Source organism: Bos grunniens, chromosome 11 (genome assembly GCF_055505025.1).
Source record: "Bos grunniens cultivar Pamir isolate PY7600 chromosome 11, Bosgru_T2T1.0, whole genome shotgun sequence".
Taxonomy (NCBI): domain Eukaryota; kingdom Metazoa; phylum Chordata; class Mammalia; order Artiodactyla; family Bovidae; genus Bos; species Bos grunniens.
Genome location: NC_141175.1, coordinates 9,602,400 through 9,622,407, shown reverse-complemented (window position 1 = coordinate 9,622,407; position 20,008 = coordinate 9,602,400). Strand labels below are relative to the sequence as shown.

At 50.3% G+C, this 20,008-nt stretch overlaps 1 protein-coding gene across 23 annotated transcripts in view; it reads left to right on the top strand.

Annotated features, from left to right (window-relative positions):
* The window catches only part of LRSAM1 (leucine rich repeat and sterile alpha motif containing 1), a 33,821-nt gene that overhangs the window by 2,535 nt on the left and 11,278 nt on the right, over positions 1-20,008 (top strand). For 10 of the 23 annotated variants that reach the window (XR_015136316.1, XM_086325072.1, XM_086325066.1 and 7 more), the window contains 14 exons: positions 270-326; positions 813-857; positions 2,066-2,143; positions 3,211-3,279; positions 4,373-4,457; positions 5,452-5,573; positions 6,412-6,502; positions 9,102-9,232; positions 12,237-12,266; positions 12,555-12,677; positions 13,038-13,177; positions 14,248-14,292; positions 16,325-16,395; positions 18,914-19,013. Coding sequence is in view for 22 of the 23 variants with exons in the window: in XM_086325066.1 (XP_086181192.1) it covers positions 270-326; positions 813-857; positions 2,066-2,143; positions 3,211-3,279; positions 4,373-4,457; positions 5,452-5,573; positions 6,412-6,502; positions 9,102-9,232; positions 12,237-12,266; positions 12,555-12,677; positions 13,038-13,177; positions 14,248-14,292; positions 16,325-16,395; positions 18,914-19,013 (1,187 nt within the window). In the remaining variant the exon portion in view is untranslated. Of the gene's footprint in view, positions 1-269; positions 327-812; positions 858-2,065; positions 2,456-3,210; positions 3,320-4,122; positions 4,279-4,372; positions 4,458-5,451; positions 5,574-6,411; positions 6,503-9,101; positions 9,233-12,236; positions 12,267-12,554; positions 12,678-13,037; positions 13,178-14,247; positions 14,293-16,324; positions 16,396-18,913; positions 19,014-20,008 lie in introns of those variants that run through there. The other 13 variants (XM_086325075.1, XM_086325069.1, XM_086325073.1 and 10 more) reach the window with 7 other exon arrangements.

Sequence of the window (20,008 nt, the reverse complement as noted above, 5' to 3'; positions counted from 1 at the left end):
TGATTTGTGCACCCTGGAAGGATGTTTTGCTCGAACCCTTTTCTTTTTCTTTCTTCTTCTTTTTTAAACTATTTATTTATTTGCCTGCACTGCGTCTCAGCTGCGGCACACTGGCTCTTTTAGTTGTGGCATGTGGGGTTTGGTTCCCTGACCAGGGATTGAACCCCGGCCCCCTGAATTGGGAGTGCAGAGTCTTAACCACTGGACTACCAGTAAAGTCCTGGAAACTGCCCCCCACCGGCTTTTTTTTTAATTCTTTTTATCCCTAGGCAAAAGAAGCTGGAGCAGATGACATTCTTGACATCTCTAAATGTGAACTCTCCGAGGTAAAGTGGGGTGGTTGGTGTTCTGCTTGTGAAGTTTGATCTGCTCTCTTTCTGGCTCTGCTGTCCCTGGGAAACGATAGATGTGGAGTGAGACTTTTAAGAGGCAGAAGCTCTAGTCAAGAGATGTTTCCTTAGCTTTTGTTCTTGTGAAAGAAAACTGAGATGATCTTTTGGCCTCAGCATGGTCTTCAAGAGTCACAGAGTCCAGAAAATGCACCCACAGATTCCTGAGGCCTTGGGAGAGCCTGGGATTCTCTGTAGGACATCAGAAATCTGTCTTTTGCCCCTCGGAGTTCATGATGGGGATGGGGTGGGTAGTTAGGAAAGTCACCCGACAGCTGATTGGAGGGGGTGACCACCCGGTGCGGCTTCCTCCCAGCCTTCCCAGGGCTTAGACTTACTTACTTCCTGTCCCTTCTTCCTGCCACTCAACAGGTTAAACACTGGCAGGAGGGGAGGCACTGATTCTTCTTTATCTTATTTTAGATTCCATTTGGGGCTTTTGCAACATGTAAAGTTCTGCAGAAGAAGGTGAGACGGATCTACGTTTTCAGAAAATTATTCATGGCATGTTTGCTTGTTTGAAATCAGGCGGGGATCCTGGCGTAGACATCCCTCTTCTCTTTGAATGGTACACTTTCCACCTGCAGCAGGTGTCCTCACAGGGGAGCAGGCCCTGGCATCAGGCAGCTCTGGCTGGGCCCCTCCTGAATTGGGCAACTTCCTTACACTCTTACATCTCAGTTTCTCCATCTGTGAAAGGAAGACATCCGTCGTTCTCCACTCGCAGAGCTATTATGAGAATTAAATGAGTGACAGGGAGGTAGAGATAAAGATGTAAATGGCCTGAGTAGAGTGCCTGCCACATAGTGGACACTGAATAACCACATTGTTATTAATAGTAAAAATCACACTCATTTCATTTTGGTCAATTAGGGAAGGTTAAGAGTGGAATGAATGATTTTTCAGAAAGGCATTGCAGCCTTGAATGCAGGTAGGTAACAGTATTCTAAATGAAGCGTCTAAGAGCAGGTAGGTAAAATGTGTTCTATGCCAACAGGAGTGGCTTGACATTGGAAGTATCCATGCAGGTGTCAACGCCTAACAAAAATAGTAGCATGTGACTCTGATTGAGCGTCTGACCATGTCCCAGCCCTGGGCTGAGTGCTTACTGTCTGTTAGCTTGTTAGCAGCCCTCAGAGGCAGGAGTTTATCATTCTCTGTTTTCCACAAGGGGCTTCCCTGGTAGCTCAGTGCTAGAGAATCCACCTGCTGGTGCAGAGTTCGATCCCTGGGTCAAGAAGGTCCCCTGGAGAAGGAAATGGCAACCCACTCCAATATTTTTTCCTGGAGAATCCTGTGGACAGAAGAGCCTAGTGGGCTACAATCCATGGGGTCACAAAGAGTCAGACACGACTGAGAGACTAGACAACATCAACAACATTTTCCACAAGATGCTGCTGAAGCTGAGGGACGTTAAGGTCGGGACAGCTGCAAGGGGATCCCTTCTCAGGATGGAAGGAAGAATTAGACCTCTGAGGTCCCTTTCAGTCTTGAGATTCCAGAGTTTAAGGTCATCTGGTTTTCCCGTGTTTGGAAACGTCGCTTGTGATGTCCACAGGAGAGAGCACTGGGCCAGGCTGACTGCTGGTGTCCAGTGTGTGCCAGCTGCCCCGCCTCCAGCCCCCCTCCCTGCAGCTCTCCTTCAGCCTAACATGCCGAAACTCTTTCCCACGCAGGTGTTGATCGTCCACACAAATGTGCTCACCTCCCTGCTCCCTAAATCCTGCAGCCTCCTGAGTCTCGCCACCATCAAGGTACCGGGGCCCTGCTCCCAGGGGGCAGCCAGCACGCCCCTCCAGTCACGTCTCGGCTGTCAGAGTTTATGCCAGATGTGCCTCACGTCATCGGGACTCTGGGCATGATCAGCATGGTCTGGGCTTGTGTGCGGTGAGGTTGCAGAGAGAACCAGCTGCAAGCCCTGCCCTCAGGGAGCTTACCCGCTAGGTGGAAAGGCAAACCATAAACTCATAGCAAGCGAACTGGCAGAGAACAGGGAGACCGATGGGCCCAGACAAGAAGCAAGAGGAGGCACGCCAGGCACCGTGTGGCCAGTGCGTGGAGGCGCGGTGAGCTGAGTGACTCCCTCCCAACAGCTTCCCCAGGACAGAGGCTGGGATGTGGTCACAGTGGACGGGAGGCAGGACCCCCGGGCTGTTCCCCATAAACTTGAGCTGTGACCGAGGCTATGCACGTGGCAGTGTAGAGACTGGCAATGGAGGCATCAAAGTGATTTTTATTGCTAATGCTGGTGTGTAGGCACTAGGGGTAGTTCTTACTTCTCTTTATTGTTCTGGTCCAACATGCTTTATTTTTATAAGCAGAAGAAAGATAACATTAAAAAGCTTTCATATTCATGTATATTTATATTTCATATATATATATTATATATATATATCCTACTCCATTTTGCTCATTTTCATTGTTAAAATATTAGCAAATACAGTTAAGCATAAGGAAAAACATAATTTCACACTCTATCAATATTTTGATATTGATTGAGATTGATTTTGATTGAGAACTGCTATCAACATTTTATTGCATATTTGGTAGTCTTTTACTATGCAAATATATATCTAGACTATGAGGAATTTTCAACATGAATATGTACGCATACTGGATAAATAAGAATTAAATGGTATAATACTTAAAAAAAAAAAAAGATGGAGTGGTCCTTTAGTTGGGAAGGAAGGGGTTGGTACTCTTGGTTTGAACACCAGAGGCACGGAGGCACCCCTACCACACCCTGTCTCCCTGGAGCCTGAAATCACGGGGGCTTTCTCAGTCAGGGACTTCAGGTGTTCCACTTGTTTCCCTTCTGCAGGTTCTGGATCTTCATGATAACCAGCTGACAGCCCTTCCCGATGACATAGGGCAGCTGACGGCCCTGCAGGTACGGCTGCAGGAGACACAACCCACCTCTGACCCCCTAAGTAAGAAACTGCAGCCGCACAGACCCAGAATGTTCTGGTCATGCTCCAGCCAGGGCTTAGGTGCCCCTGGCTTCTCCACCTTTACTACTGAGATGCCCAGGGGTGGCGTCAGCCTTGCAGTCTGGGCTGTGGGCATCTCTCCACCGAATTTTTGGCATGTGCGTTGGGATTGCATCATTAGCTTCCACAACTTTACAGAAAAAGAGCACCCAGCGAGTCCACCATTTCCAAGTGATGAATTCAGCTCTCTGGCTCAGTGTCTCACTTCCGCTTCTTGTCAGTGGCAGCCCCTGCATTTATCGAGCGCCCGCTGCATGCCAGCACCAAGCTAAGCATTTCACTTGCATCGTCAACCAATTGCTCACAGCCCCTCTTTGAACACATGTCAGCATCATCCCCAGTTCACCGAGAAGGACAGACTGTCCATTTTTACACATGAATTTTTGTATAATTGGTGCATTCACAGTTCTGTAACTTTTGGATACCTGATAAGAATAACTTACAGCCATCCTTTGGTTCATCGAATGTTCATCTGCCACGTTATTTTTAACGTGCGTGCCTTCCCATCGTATCGGTTTATTTTTAATGGTTACTTTATGTGTCATCCTGGCGGCCTCGCTCACCTCACGGTGCCACCCATCAGCCCAGGATTCAATCCCCGCTCCACCAGCTGCTGGCCCCTCAGCCTCAGGCAGGTCCCACTGCCTGTATGCAGCTCAGCTTCCTTCTGTTCACTCCAGGATAACAAGGCTTCATTACGTGCCCCCTCACCTGGATCCCCTTATTATCAGGTGTTTGTGGTCAGTATAAATGGTACAGCCTCAGCAAGAACCGGGTTCAAAGTCTAGCATTGCCTTTTGGACACAGGACCTCACCACTCCGAGCCTCAGCTTTCTCATCTCTCAGATGGGATCGTGACAACTGGTGTCTTCCTCACAGGGCTGTCAGGAGATAAAGATGTGGGTGTGGTGCCCGGATGATGGCTGGCCAGAAGAGGGGGAGGCATTATTGTCTGTGTGTGTGCCTTCTCATGGCATTCTCCCTCTCTCTTAGGTCTTGAACATGGAAAGGAATCAACTGACCTATCTCCCACGTTCCATTGGGAACCTGATCCAGCTCCAGACCCTCAATGTGAAAGGTAGGGGGCCAGGAAGCCCTGTCCACGTGACCCTCGGTCTGCTCTGAGCTGACCCGGCTAGAGTCCCCAGGGTGCTTGTCCTGGGACCCATTGAGCACAAGAGCAGCCAGCCCCCACGTGTCACTCAAACTGTTGGACCTCCTTTGTGGTCGGTGTATCTCCATGGTAACCAGAGACAGGGCGTCTGGAGGGTTCCTGCAGCTCCTCCCTGTCGGGGCCTTACAGGGAGGAGAGCAGACGGCATTGACAGCGAGGCCCCCAAGACTATCATTCGTGTTTAGAGCCATGGGCGATGGGTGATGGGAGTGTGGACTGACTGGGTGAGAGCTATTCTGAGTATCCCTTACCACCCAGTGAGGAGCGCTTCCACCCTCGGGGGTGCCACAAGTGTGTGAGAGAGGAAGGAGGTCTTATCCCCAATTTACAGATGAGGAAAACGAGGCTCAGAGAGCCATGACTTGCTCAAGACCAGCCAGTGCGGTAGTGACTGAGCTGAAATTCTAACACGTGCCTCCCTGTACCCCCAGCTCTCTTCTTTCTTCTTTTCCTCCAGTTCTTTCTGCACAGGATGCCATAATTCACCCATTTGTAACATATAATTAATGATGAACATAATAGCACCCAATTTACTGATCACTTACTGTGATAGGTACCTCATGTGATAGGCTCTGTGCTGAGCACCTTTTCACATGCATCATCTCTTTGAATCCCTCAGTATTCCTATAAGGCCAAATAGTGTGGGCACCTCCATTTCACTGATGTGGAAACTGGTCCACGGAGGTCAAATCAGTTTTCCAAAGTCACTCAGCTCATAAGTGGTGGAGCAGGGACTTGAACCTGGGTCATTGAAACTCCACCGCTCTTCCTCATGGAGCAGAGGTATACCCCAGGCTCAGAGGGAGGCACCCACCTCCGCCCAGTCCTGGCGGGTGTCAGGCCAGAAGCTGGTGAAGGGGCCATGAGGTGCTGAGCTGTGCCACTGGGACCCCTCCAGACAACAGGCTGAAGGAGCTGCCGGACACGCTGGGGGAGCTTCGGAGCCTGCGCACTCTGGACATCAGTGAGAACGAGATTCAGAGGCTGCCCCGGATGCTGGCACATGTCCGAACCCTGGAGGTAGGTGGGCCGTGCTCTCGCCTGGGGGCCTGCCTGGCCTGCCCGCCGCTCCCCTCCCACATTCCTGGAGGCCTGCCCTGGTCACAGGATACAGGGGTCAAGGAGATCTCAGGGGCTCACAGAGAGAACAGTGTGAATGACTGTAATTAGGTGACTTGCTGTCATAATGGAGGCAGCAAAGCATATTCCTAGTAGAGTGAAAAGCTCATGCTGAATCCTGATGGGTTCATTAACACTGTGAAAGACATGGTGTTTGAGCCAGATCTTGAAAGAGGAGAAAGCTTTGGAGAAGTCGACAGGGCTCATGGGAGCATTCTAGGTGGAGGAACAGTTCGGGAAAAGGCAGGAGATGGGAAAGCCCAGGACGTGTTCAGGGAGGAGCAGGGGAGCCAATGTGGTTGGAAGGCACTGTGTCTGGAGGGCGCTGGCAGGGAGGGAGCAGCCTCAGCTCAGAGCTGCAGAAACCGTGATTGTCAGAGCTGGGGGCGGAGAGCAAGGCGGTCACCTGGGGCACTGTGTTGTCTCCCGGGGGTGTCCTAACGAAGCGCCTCAGGCTGGGGCCTTAAGATCAAGGTCTTGGTGGGGTTGGTTCTTCTCAGGCCTCTCTCTCCTTGGCTTCTGGACGGCCGTCTTCTCCCTGTGTCCTCCCATCCTCCTGCCTTGGAATGGGTCTGAGTCCTGATTGCCTCATCTTTTAAGGACACCAGTTCATGCTGGACTAGGGCCCAGACTGGTGACTTTGTTTTGAACTTGATTACCTCTTTAAAGATCTTATGTCTTGATTGTGTTGAGCAGTGAAGTGAACGACAGATATAGAGGGGTCTCCTTGTGTCTGCAGACCCTGAGCCTCGACGCGTTGTCCATGGTCTACCCCCCGCAGGAGGTGTGCGGTGCTGGCACTGAGGCCATTCAGCAGTTCCTCTGCAAAGGTAAAGCCAGGCAGCCCACCTCCTTCGCTGAGCGAGCACAAACCATGGCCCCTGGGCTGCTCTGTGCCAGTGAGGCAGCTGAGGGTCCCTGCCTGCCCAGAGCTCTGCAGATCTGGCAGGAGGAGCAGGGAAAGATGATTGTCACGTGAGGAAGTATGATGGCTCAGATGGTAAAGAATCCGCCTGCAATGTGGGAGCCCTGGGTTGGATCCCTAGGTTGGGAAGATCCCCTGGAGGAGGGCATGGCAACCCACTCCAGTATTCTTGCCTGGAGAACCCCATGGACAAAGGAGCCTGGCGGGCTACAGTCCATGGGGTCACAAAGACTCAGACACGACTGAGCAATAAGCACAGCACAGCACAGCAGGTATAAATGTGTCTGTAAAATTTTTGGTTTTGCTGTCTTAAAAACATTTTAAAAAACCCACAGAAGATGTTGCACCAGGCGATTCTATGCCCTACCTTTTTCACTTAAGAATAGGTCCCGGGCCTTTCCTGTCCCATGATGTGTGGCTCTGTCTGTTGTAAACTGCTGTAGAGTATTCCCAGTGGAACCACTGGGAGTTATTTCCCATTTGCCCCTGGAACGAACGCTTTAACCCACACTTCTCTGGCACGTTGGGAGCATCCCCTGGAGGGAAGCAGGGTTGGTAGGTGGACAGGGACAGGCGCTCCGTATTGCCTCTGAAGAGGCTCCATCGGTTTAAGTTCCATGAGGAGCATCTGAGGACTCTTCTTCCCCACAGCCTCGCTAACAATTGGTTGAGATCTTTAAAAGTCTTCTAACCTGATGGATTATTAAAAAGAAAAGACATTACTTTGCCAACAAAGGTCCATCTAGTCATAGCTATGGTTTTTCCAGTGGTCATGTATGGATGTGAGAGTTGGACTATAAAGAAAGCTGAGCACTGAAGAACTGATGCTTTTGAATTGTGGTGTTGGAGAAGACTCTTCAGAGTCCCTTGGACTGCAAGGAGATCCAACCAGTCCATCCTAAAGGAAATCAGTCCTGAATATTCACTGGAAGGACTGATGCTGAAGCTGAAGCTCCAATACTTTGGCCACCTCATGTGAAGAACTGACTCATTGGAAAAGACCCTGATGCTGGGAAAGATTGAAGGCGGGAGGAGAAGGGGATGACAGAGGATGAGATGGTTGGATGGCATCACTGACTCAATGGATGTGAGTTTGAACAAGCTCCAGGAGTTGGTGATGGACAGGAAATCTTGACATGCTGCAGTCCATGGGGTCGCAAAGAGTTGGACACGACTGAGCGATTGAACTGAGCTGACCTGAACCTGATGGGTAAACAAGAGGAGGAGGGTGACAGAGGATGAGACGGTTGGATGGCATCACTGACTCAGTGGACATGAGTTTGAGCAAGCTCCGGGAAATGGTGAAGGACAGGGAAGCCTGGTGTGCTGTAGTCCATGGGGTGACAAAGAGTTCGACACGACTTAGTGACTGAATGACAACATTATTATTTTAATGTCATTTCCTTGAATATTAGAATACTTTTTCACATGTTTACTGTCCACTTTTAGTATTTCTTGTGAATTGCCTATTTATATCCTTTGGTAGGGGAAAAAGGATGACATTGACTACATTAACATCTAACCTTTACCTCAAAAGGATACTATCATCAGAGTTAAAAAGACAGGCTCCCTAGGTGGTGCTAATGGTAAAGAATCTGCCTGCCAATGCAGGAGATGCAAGAGACCCTGGTTTGATCCTTGGCTTGAGAAGATCCCCCAGAGTAGTAAATGGCAACCCCCTCCAGTATTCTTGCCTGGGAACATTCCATGGACAGAGGAGTCTGGCAGGCCTCAGTCCATGGCATTGCAAAGAGTCAGACATGACTGAGCATGCACTGCTAAGTCACTTCAGTCGTGTCCGACCCTGTGCGACACATAGACCACAGCCCACCAGGCTCCCCCATCCCTGGGATTCTCAAGGCAAGAACACTGGAGTGGGTTGCCATTTCCTTCTCCAATGCATGAAAGTGAAAAGTGAAAAGGAAGTCACTCAGTCATGTCCAACTCTTCGAGACCCCATGGACTGCAGCCCACCAGGCTCCTCCATCCGTGGGATTTTCCAGGCAAGAGTACTGGAGTGGGGTGCCATTGCCTTCTCCAGAGCATGCACACACAACAAAATAAAAAAGTTAAAAAATAAGCTACCACCTGGAAGAAGATAGCTGCAACATATGTTATAGACCCAAGGTTATTAACTATCATATGTAAAGAGCACTTATAAATCAGCAAGAATAAGGCCAAATGGTGAAAGTGTATGAATCCTTTCAAATGTACGGGAGGCAGCTACCCAGGAAATTGTGCATAGAGCTGGGTCTTGAACCCAGGCTTCTCTACAAAGCTCAGGCATTTTTCATCTCCTCATTCTCACGTGGATGGTAAAGAGGCAGGGGGCGGGAAGATTTATTCGCTCAGCTGACGCTTATTGAGTGCTTGCCACATTTACGGCCCGGGCGTTAGGCCTGTGAGCAGTGCAGGAGAGCCAGCATCACAGGGGGGCGGTGGACTGCTCCGGGTTGCAAGGCGGTCTCCTTCCCTCCTGGTCAGCCTGTGTCCGTCTCTCGCAGAGTCGGGGCTGGAGTACTATCCCCCTTCTCAGTACCTGCTGCCAGTCCTGGAGCAGGATGGGGCTGAGAACTCCCTGGACAGCCCCGACGGGCCCACCGACAGACTCTGCAGGGAGGAGGAGGAGTGGCAGGTAAGGCGCACCGCCTGCTGGCCTGTGGGGTGGGCGGCGGGGAGGGCGAGGGTCAGGGTGTGTGCACAAGGGCTCTGCGCACGCAGGGGCGTTCAGAGCTTTGGCCCCCAGATTTCTCCATCAAACTAGAATTTACCTCCCTTCAAATGGACACGCGGGGGGTTCTCTGGTGGTCTTGTTGTTTAGTCACTAAGTCATGTCCAGCTCTTTACAACTCCGTGGACTGTAGCCCACCAGGCTCCTCTGCCCATGGGGTTTTTCAGGCAAGAATACTAGAGTGGGTTGCCATTTCCTTCTCCAAGCGATCTTCTTGACCCAAGGATCAAACCCTTGTCTCCTGCTTTGGCAGGCAGATTCTTTCTTTGGTGGCCTCGTGGGTAGGATTTCTGGCCTTCAGTACCAAGACCCAGGTTCCATCCCTGGTTGGGAGCTGAGATCCCAGAAGCTGAGTGACTCAGCCAAGCAGATACGTGTAGAAGTTTTCACAAGGCCTCCTAGGCGGCCTCACTGCACCAACTCACCAGCACCAGCTTCATCCCACTCCTCTCTGTCCCTGAATGTCTGGGGTGTTTGAATAGGGGGTTCCCTCTGCTGGATTCTCTGCGCCCGTTTGCTCCAGTCTCATCCTTCAGTTCCCAGCTGAAACATCACATTTTCTGAGAAGCTTTCCACAACACAGCAGCCTAGGTCAGATCTATGGAAGTTCTTAGAGCGCCCTGTGCATTCCTGGGAGAACCTGTGTTGCTGAACTTGGGTTCAGCTGCTCATGGCTCAAGAATCCAACGCTGAAAGACAAGTGTTGGCTGAAAGGAAGGATAGCTTTACTGGGGAAGCTAGTTATCCTGTGGAGAAGCTGGATGCACGTCCCCAGGAACCAACTTCCCACTGTGGGTCAGGGGGCAAAGGGTTTTTAAAGGGGGGGTTTCAGGGGTGTGGAGGCAGAGGAGGGGGCTGTGTGCGGAGCATCATCTTGAAGTTGGTCGTCCAGCTGCTTGATCAGCACCATCCTGATCGTTTTGGGTACAGTTTATCTGTAACTCCAGAGTCGGTTTGTTCCCATTTCTTTGAGGCCAGTTCTGGGAATTGTGTGAGATGGAGCGGTTTATGTCATGGCTGCAGTCTGGTCATCATGTAGCTCATTTCTTCCACCTGGTGGGGGTTTCAGTATCTGCAAAACAGCTGAGTAATACGACTCAGAACATTATCTGTAGCCTTTGAGGAGGAACTAAAGGTTCTTGCCTTTGTTTAATGGCTAAACAATTATTTTGTCTTGCTTGACTATTTTGCTTCTGTGTTTTCTCATTTCTCTTAAGTTACTTCTTTGGCTAAAATCTCTACAGACAAGAGGCAGGTGGAGGACATTGTGAAGGGGGAGGGGATCTGTCCTGGGAAGGCCCCACAGGGCCCTGCTCCATTACAACCACAGCTCTAATTACATGAAGAATTAAGAAAGGATTTGCTTCCTGTCTCCCTGCTTGATGGAGCTTGAGGAGAGTGGACCCCTGGGTCCCTGGGGGAGACCTAGAGTAGGTCAGGGCTGCAGGAAGCAGCTCAGCAAGGGTTGTCCATAGTAACCAGAGTGCCTCTGACGGTGAGGCCAGACAGAAACCACCTCTGCGCCCCACCCCCTACCCGTATGCTCCTCCACGGGAGCCCACAAATTGAGGCTGGGAGCGGGCACCAACTGTAGCCAGCTAGGCTTCACATCTGATTGTGGTGATGGTCACATGACTGTATGCAGTTGTCAAAACTCAGACCTGTACACTTCTTTAAAAAGATAAATTTTACAGTATATAAATTATACCTTCATTAAAAAATATGTTTATATATGGAAACACATACAAACGTATATCTTTTTTCTAAAGGCACAAACTGTAGGTAGGTAGATGCATGGACTTAGGTCTGATAATGATATTTACATGGGAGCAGGGCTAGGGAGGGTGGGAGGGAACAAGGATTAGGCCTGGGAGTAGTCAATGGATACTTTTATATGCCTTGCTTAGTTTTTTACAAGGAGAATATAGTCAGGTATTATCTATATAACTAAAGATAAGCTTAAATTTTACTTCTACCTTAGCATAGGGAAAATCTTATTTCTTTATAGAATGCTGCTTTTATAGCTCCAACACTTGATCCTGATCTCAGAACCAAATAACTAAATAGAAAGGCTGGTTTAAAAAAAAAAAGTGTGTGTGCGCGCATGCGTGCGCTGATGTTGGACTACAAAAGTAATTCATGCTCCTTGTTATAAATCTAAACAATACAGAAATATATGGAGTGAGCATCTCCCCTCCCACCCTGCAGTCCCAGCGCCTGGAGGCAGTCGCCGTGAACTGATGAATGGCTCTCCTTCGTGGCTTTTGTCTCAGCCCCTCCAGAGCTGGGAGTTGAGTTTTGGTGGTGGTGCTTTTACAAGGGAGGAATCGCACTGTACAGACAGTGAAATTTGGCAGACACCCTTCTGTAGCTGCACCCACGTTTGCCCCGTCGTTCGACAGCTGTGTAATAATCCACTATGTGGATGAACCGTGACTTAGCAATCGCATGCTGATGGGCATTGGAGTTATTTCCAGTGTTTTCACTCTTTTGAACAATTCTGCAGGAACTTGCACACACACCTTGGTGCATTTGTAGTTGTTTTGGGGGCTGGAGCTGGTAGCTTGCTGTGCTGTGCAGACGTACAAGGGGTCAGACACCCATTTCTTGGTCTCTTTTTTGAAACACCCGTGCCTTCTCTGTGCTGCATCCCCAGAACTTAAGACTTGAAGCTCTTTAAGCCAAGCCCCGCGATTCTCAACCCTGGTGTCCGTCAGAACCATCCAGAACCCTTTATCAAACAGCCAGCCCCTTCATCCCCCACCCCCTACCCAGCCCTCCAAGGCAGTCCCTCTGGATGGACCTGCAAATCTGAGGGCTGTCAGGCTGCCTGGGAATTCTGGGCCAGTGAGAACCCCTGCTGCCCACCTTCTCTTAACCACTATTTTTTTTTTTTTTTGCCTCCCAGAATAGGTTCTCAGACTATGAGAAGAGGAAGGTAAGAGAATGTCTTTTGTCCTCTGTCACTTTTCTTCTCATTAAACATCTCAACTGTTACATTTGAGGAGACGAGCTCTTCCAGCCTCTAAGTCAGGGGGTGAAGTAACAGTTGCCCCCATGTATATCACCTCCCCATGGTCTCACCCAGCCTTGGTGGGTGGGAGGATGTCCCCACTTTACAGATGAGAAGATTGAGGCTCGGAGAGATTGAGCCCATCCCCTGCAGCTCTCACGTCCTAACCCCCCAGAGCCTGTGCCAGCATCACCAGGGTCTCCGTTCTTGCAGGAACAGAAGATGCTGGAGAAACTTGAGTTCGAACGGCGCCTGGAGCTCGGGCAGCGAGAGCACGCCCAGCTCCTCCAGCAGAGCAACAGCCAGAAAGATGAGATCCTTCAGACGGTCAAGGAGGTTCGTGAGCGGCTAAGTGGGGTCAGGCCTGTCTGCTTCCTCTGCCAGGGGCCTCCTGACTCAGGCTGACTCCTGACTCCGGTCCCTCTGATGTGGGAAGGCAGTGGGGTGACCTCTCTTAGGCCCACCCTCCAGGACACAGGGCTGGGGAGGAGTCATCCATACAGATCACCTAGTCCAGGCTCTTCCCGTGCGTGGACACCCTGAAGCCTAGCAAGGGGAGGACTTGGTCCAAAGTCAACACAGAGCTGGCAAGACAGAGGAAACCTGGTCTCCTCGTCTCAGGCCTGGGCCCCTGGCTGCTCTGCGGTACCTGAAAGGGTCCCAGCAGACCCCAGACCTCTGCTTGTCCTGCCGCAGGAGCAGTCCCGGCTGGAGCAGGGCCTGAGCGAGCACCAGCGCTTCCTGGATGCAGAGCGTCGGCGGCTGCAGGAGCAGCTGAAGCAGACAGAGCAGAACATCTCCAACCGGATCCAGAAGCTCCTGCAGGAGAACCACAGGTCAGGCTCCCATCTCTCCGGTCCCCAGACCCAGAGACCTCCCTTAACATGATGCCCACGTGGGGCTCAATCTCTCCCTCACCGTCTCTGATTCTACCCAAGGTCTTGGTGCTGCATTTGGCACTGACTTTAAGAGAGTCTGGTTTCCCTGATGACTCAGCGGGTAAAGAATCCACCTGCAATGCAGGAGACATGGGAGACGTGGTTTGTTCCCTGGGTTGGGAAGATCCCCTGGAGGAGGAAATGGTAATCTACTCCAGTAGTCTTGCCTGGAGAATCCCATAGTCAGTGGAGCCTGATGGGCTACAGTCCATGGGTTGCAAAAAGTTGGACAAGACTGAGCAACTAACACACTTGAAAGAATCCGATCCAGGGATGACCAGGTTTGCCTCTTGGGGCTGCTACTGATTGGATCTTTGCCTCCCAAGCTTCCCATCTGTAAAGTGAGTGGGTTTAACAAGTTAAAATCACGTCCTGCTCTAATATTTTGGCTTTCCAGTCACATGTCACTCTGAGGTCAGCCATTCGCCTTACAGTGAGATTTGCCTTAATAGATCCTGTCCAAGGCCAGAGCCACAGGGATCAAGCTCCAATGGGAAAAAGCAGGTTGGATAGAGGTCTCAAGAAGCCTGAGAAAGTTTAGCTGGGGGTCTCTTGGGGAAAGATTCCAGAAACAGGCTCTGCCACACCCCCTGCTGCTCCAGCCTTCTGTCCACTGTCCTCCAAGTCCTTCTCCTCCCTCGCCTGCGGTTGAGTGCCAGAGGGAGCCGGGTGGCCTGCCATGCGCAGCGTGCCCACCCCCAGGGGCACCCAGGAAACTGCCCTCTGTTGGCTGCTTCTTACATGTGAAGTACTCTATGTCTGTTTTCTTGTTCACACTTTACCAATACTCCATGAAGCTTTAAAAAAATTATTCTTCCCATTTCACAGATGAGGAGCTGGGATTTGGAGTGGTTGAGGAATTGGCCTGAGAACACAGCCCTAAGTGGCCAGTTCCTAAGCCGCCCTCAGCAGTTCTGTTGGAAACGGACCCAACAATGACTGCCGGCTGTTCATGGTTTCCTTCACAGGCAGAAGAAAAGTTCCGAGATTCTGAAGTCTCTGGAAAACGAAAGGTCAGTGTTTTGCTCTAGCACATTCTCGATGACTGCCTGCCTTCCTGTGGGTGAGCAGACCTGGGGAGAGAAGGTCTTGTGATTCTTGAGGACTATGTCAGAAATATTTCCTAGAGTTTTGAGGAGATTCAGGCTTCCCTGGTGGCCCAGATGGTAAAGAATCTGCCTGTAATGCAGGAGACCCACAAGTTCGATCCCTGGGTCAGGAAGATCCCCTAGAGAGGGAACTGGCAACTTCCTTCAGTATTCTTGCCTGGAGACTCCCATGAGCAGAGGAGCCTGAGGGGCTACAGTCCATAGGGTCACAAAGAGTCCGCGCAGCTGGCGACTAACACTTTCACTTTATCATGAGGAGATTCACCCCCTTACAGAGTTTTGAATTAAAAAGAATCGCTGCCTTCAAGTTTGTTAAAACATACCATCCTGAGAAAAGTTCAGACATGAATAAGAATGTATGTATATTAATGTCCAATTGTATTTCTAGTGTAAATAGTTAGAAAAGAAATTTCTGGAAAGAAAAAATTTGTGTACATGAATTATGTACAGAGGAGTAATCTGTAAGCATTAAACGTCTTATAGAAGAATATTCCTTGTTAAGGAAAGCACTATATTGCTAGGTGGAAAAGCGGTACCTACAGTGTATCATTTCTTAAAGACAACCTACTTGTATCTCTGCTCAGAAAGTAGAAGGACCCACCCCGAATGTTTACACTGAACCTCTGAGTGGTGGGAATTGGAGGTGATGAACTTTGTTTCATTCCCTTTGTGTTAAGGTGCCCACTTTAGTCATTAGAAAAGGTGATAGGTGGGGTGGCCTCGCCCCCCACTCGCTGGGGTGTTCGTGTGAGTCCCTCCTGGTCCTCAGGGACCCCAGAGTGTCAGTGCGGACCTGGCTGCTGCGCTTGGGGAGCCCCTCCCATGGGCCCAGCCTTCCTGGCTCCTGGCTGCCTGGGCAGGCCTCCTGCACGGGGGCTCGCGTGGGGTTGCGGCCCCACCAACCTGCCCGCTTCGGCTGGGGGCTGTGGCAGCTGGGGGTGGTCAAGGCCGAGCTGAGCTGTGGCTGGCTGCATCGACTATTCAGCACACTGAGCCGGTGCCCTCTGGGCTGGGCCTGGGCTCCAGGGATGCAACAGGGCTGGTCTTCCCTTGAGCAGCCTGTGGCCTGGGCTGAGTGCTCAGGTGATTCGTGTTGCTTCTGATGAAGTCAGACCCTGCAAGAAATGTAAAGAAGGTTGTCCGCCTCCCAACCACAGCGCCAGTTTGGTGTGTGTGGCGGGGAGGTGGGGAATAGTGTACACACAGGCAACGTGCACACACACACGTGCAATTACTTTTATTATTTTCACTTCACTGACGTATTTCCATGCCAGAAACCTCATTATCTGTAATAACTATAGCTTTATAATTATATCGTAATTTATCGTAATTAGCCCTCTGAACATTCAAGTGGCTGCCAGTGTTTTCTAACTACAAACAATATGACAGTAAACGTCTTCTAGATATACCCTTAGGCACTTGGGTGAACGTTTTAGAAGGAGGTGTTGGAGGAACACTTAGCTGGGTATTGCCAGACTGCCTTCCAAAGCACATTTGACTGTTGACGTCCTCAGCAGTATATGAAGTACCCATTTCTCCACCTTCATTGCCATTGCCAGCGGTTATCTAGTTTTCTTAAGCTCAACCAACCCAACACGTGAAAAGAAAGTTTTACTCTTTTCGTCACTAATGGTATTAAGAATCTTTCCATGTGTTACTTTTTTTTTTTAAGGTCACTTATTTAAGTATCAGTGAATTGGCTGTTTGCATCCTTGGCCTGTTTTTCTAAGGGAATGTTCATCTTTTTATGCCACAAGCTCTTAACTGTAAAAGTTAACAGGGCCCTAGGGGAGGTGCATAATGCCACGGGCATATCAGAGGGCGCATCCAGCTTGGTACATAAGGGAGGACTTCTTGAAGGAGGTGGTGGTCATCTGGTGAGATTTCCTATTGGAAATGTTATATTTGCTCAGCACGTGGATCGCTTCCTTTCTAGAATAAGAATGGAACAGTTGATGTCCATCACGCAGGAGGAGACGGAGAACCTGCGGCGCCGCGAGATTGCCTGTGAGTCCTGGGGTAGGGCGGGGTCCTGGGAGCAGAGGGGACAGCCATCCCATCCCCCTGTTGGTCACATTTAGGGGGTGCTGGGGAGTTGCCCCTCAAGACGGTCCATCAAATCCTGTCGTGGAGCATGGGCTCTGGGGTCAGGTTAGACTTGGATTAAAAAATCCTAGCTCAGGCACATAGCCATATGACCTAAGGGACATTACTGATCCCTGACTTTCCCGAGCCTCAGTTTTCATATCTGTAAAATGGGGAAGAAGGTAATAATCTGCCTCGTCAGGTCATTACGAGGGTCCGATAAGATCGTGTTGGCGCAGAGCGAGCATTTCATAAACGATGGCTGTCAGGGCTGCTCGCCTTGAGAGCTGCGGCGGCCCCTCTCGTGGTCCTAGGAGCTCGCCTTCCTGCTGCTCCCCGAGGGGTCCCAGGGTGCTTCACTGTCCACACAAGCGAGGGCAGTGGGTGCCACGCCATTCTTCAGAGCCTGAGCGATAAGATGGGATGTCTGTGCACTCTCAGCCCAGGTTCATCACGTGCCCGGCGGTGGACCGGCACGTCCCGTACACCGTCTCATCCCACTCCTGCCCCGTGAGGTGTCATATTGTTAATTTCCCAATTTGAAGGTCACTGTCGTCCACCAGTTATAGAGAAGCATTGTGTTTGTATTGCCAGATGGATGTTTATCAAATAGCTGATTGGAAATAGGCTTAGTGTTAGGGGGCTTTTGTTTTCACCTTTTCAAACTTCCCTATTACTTAGCTTAAAAAAAAAAAAAGCGTGTATTGTTTTTATAACTGAAAAAGGTCAACAAAAGTAATGAAAAGGCAGTAACCTAGAGTGGTGGAGGGCATGTGGTGTCAGGCTGTCCCGTGTGCTGCCAGAGGGAGTATGAATTGGCTGGATCTTTCTGGAGGGCAGAAAGGGTAACTCGTGTGTATATTATTCATGACCTTAAACCTGTGCACTTCTAAGAGTTATTCTAGGAAATGATCAAATAGTGAGATGTGCCCAAAGATGTCTGAGCAGGGAGATTTGTAGAAGTACCATTTGATAATCACAAGAAGACTTTGGATGCAATGAAACGGAGGATTATCTTAAAACTTCGGTCATCCACGGGCTTCCCTTGTGGCTCAGCTGGTAAAGAATCCACCTGCAATGCGGGAGACCTGGGTTCGATCCCTAGGTTCGGAATGATCCCCTGGAGAAAGGAAAGGCTACACACTCCAGCATTCTGGCCTGGAGAATTCCAGGGACTGTATAGTCCATGGGGTCACAAAAATGTTGGACACGACTCAGCAACTTTCACTTTCACTTTTCGGTCATCCATGCACCATAGCGCTCCGTAGCTATTAACACAGCTGTGTTGATATAGGGATGCATTCATGAAAGGTGAGAAAGGAGGTGTATTTAATGTGATAAGCATTTTAATTTTCTTGTGTTATGGTGAAATATACAAAGCATAAAACTTCCCATTGTAACCACTTGTAAATGAATAGTTCTGTGGCATTCATAGCTCTGGTGGCGCATTATTCACCATCACCACCATCAGAACCTTTTCATCATCCCAAGGTGAAACTGTACGCCTACTAAATAGGGACTCCCCATCCCGCCCTTCCCCAGACCCCGTAGAATCACCACTCCACTTTCAGTCTGCTTTCTGTCTCTCTGAATTTGGCTGCTCTCGGCCATGTGCAAGTGGAATCATACAGCATGTGTCTTTTCGTGATTAGTTTCTTTCACATAACGTCCTCAGAGTTCATCCATGTCGTAGCTTATGTCAGAATTTCCTTCATTTTTAAGACTGAAACATTACAATGTATGGATAGAGCACATTAAAAAAAATGATATTTATGGCCGTGCTGGGTCTTCGTTGCTGCAAGGGTGTCCTTCTAGCTGTGGCAAGCGAGGGCTGCTCTCGGGTAGCGGCGCACGGGCTTCTCACTGCGGTGGCCTCTCGTTGCCGAGCACGGGCTCTAGGTGTTGCGGGCTCGGTAACCGTGGCACACGGGCGTAGTTGCTGATGACGTGTGGCGTCCTCCTGGACCAGAGATCGAACCCGTGTCCCCTGCGTTGGCAGGAGCATTCTTTCCACTGGCCCGCCGGGGAAGTCCCTGGACCGCGTTTTGCTTTTTCATTCATCCATCAATGGGCGCTTGGGCTGTGTCTACCTTTTTTCGCCTGTTGTGATCAATGTTGCTATGAACATGGGTATACAAATATTCAGGTCCCTGCTTTTAATTCTTTCATTAAAATTTTTTTAAATCCATTAATATACATTAAAAATTGACCAGAAGATATATCAATATTTCTGGGTGACAAGACTGTAGAAGACTGTGTGTGTTCAGTCTCTTACAACTCATCAGCCTTTTAAGCTGAAATTACTTCTATAATTAAAAAAAAAGATTTTTTTTCCAAGGGTGACTGTCAGGTGGGTGACCAGCTGACCCCATAGGCCACCAGGAGCGGCCGCTCAGCCCTGCCCCTCCCTGCGCCCCCCACCCCCAACGTGTTTCTTCAGCCGCCATGCAGCAGATGCTGACTGAAAGCTGTAAGAGCCGGCTCATCCAGATGGCCTACGAGTCTCAGAGGCAGAACTTGGTCCAGCAGGCCTGTTCCAGGTAAGATAAAGAAGGGGCTTCCCTAATGAGGAAGTTGGGGGAGCTGGTTCAGAGCTGTGGAGTGAGCGTTGGCAGGAATCCCCTGCCATGCGTGGGCCACCCCACCCCGGGCCAGGTCCTCAGCAGTAAGTGACTGCTGGTCTTTGTGGCTTTTCTCGCTGGACCCTCAGGAAGCACCACCAGCCAGTGGCAGAGCTTGCGGTTTGACCCAGGCAGTGCACTCTTAACTGTGCGACTCAGTCTCCCAGGTCACAGGTCAGGAGCGGGGTGCACTCGAGGCTATGGTGAGCGGGTTGTCTCACGCTGACAGCCACTCTGGGCCTGGCCCTCCAAGTTCACCCCAGCACCGTGTTTGTGTCTGGAGGAGCCGCAGTGCCCAGCAGGTGAGCAGAGTGCCTTCGAGGCTCAGGAGCCCCAGACAGGGACAGGCCAGCATCTCTGACCGCTCTTATGTCTCTCCTCCCACTGGGCACCTGGAGCGTGCCAGCCTTCCCCGCGTTCCTGCAGAGGCAGGGGTTCTCCTGCCTTCTAGGTGATGTGACTTTGCTTTTAGGAGCACTGTCTGTTTTCCCCGAGTGTTTGGGCACTCGGGGCAGACAGATGTGGATTCATATCCCGCTTCTATTTCTTAACTGTGATGTCTTGGGCAAGTTATTTTCCCTCTCTCAGCCTTGATTTTCTTATCACTAAAATGGGGATAAATGACAGTATCTCTTTCTAGAGTTACTGGAGGACTTGATGGACCTTGGTGATCATAATGTCGGCACATGAGGGTGCAATAGATAGCAGCTGTCGTCATGACACAAACTCGAAACCAAGACTGTCCCTACATAATGGACATACTAAAGTGGCAGGCTTTGGGTTTTGTGCCATTAGAGTTGTTCTAGGGGGATGAGAGCAGGTCCACGGCCAGGCTGAGAAACACGGGGGTGGAGGGTGAGATGTTAGTGCTGGGAAGGACAGCTTTCTCTCAGCTTGCGGGGTTAACCTGAGAG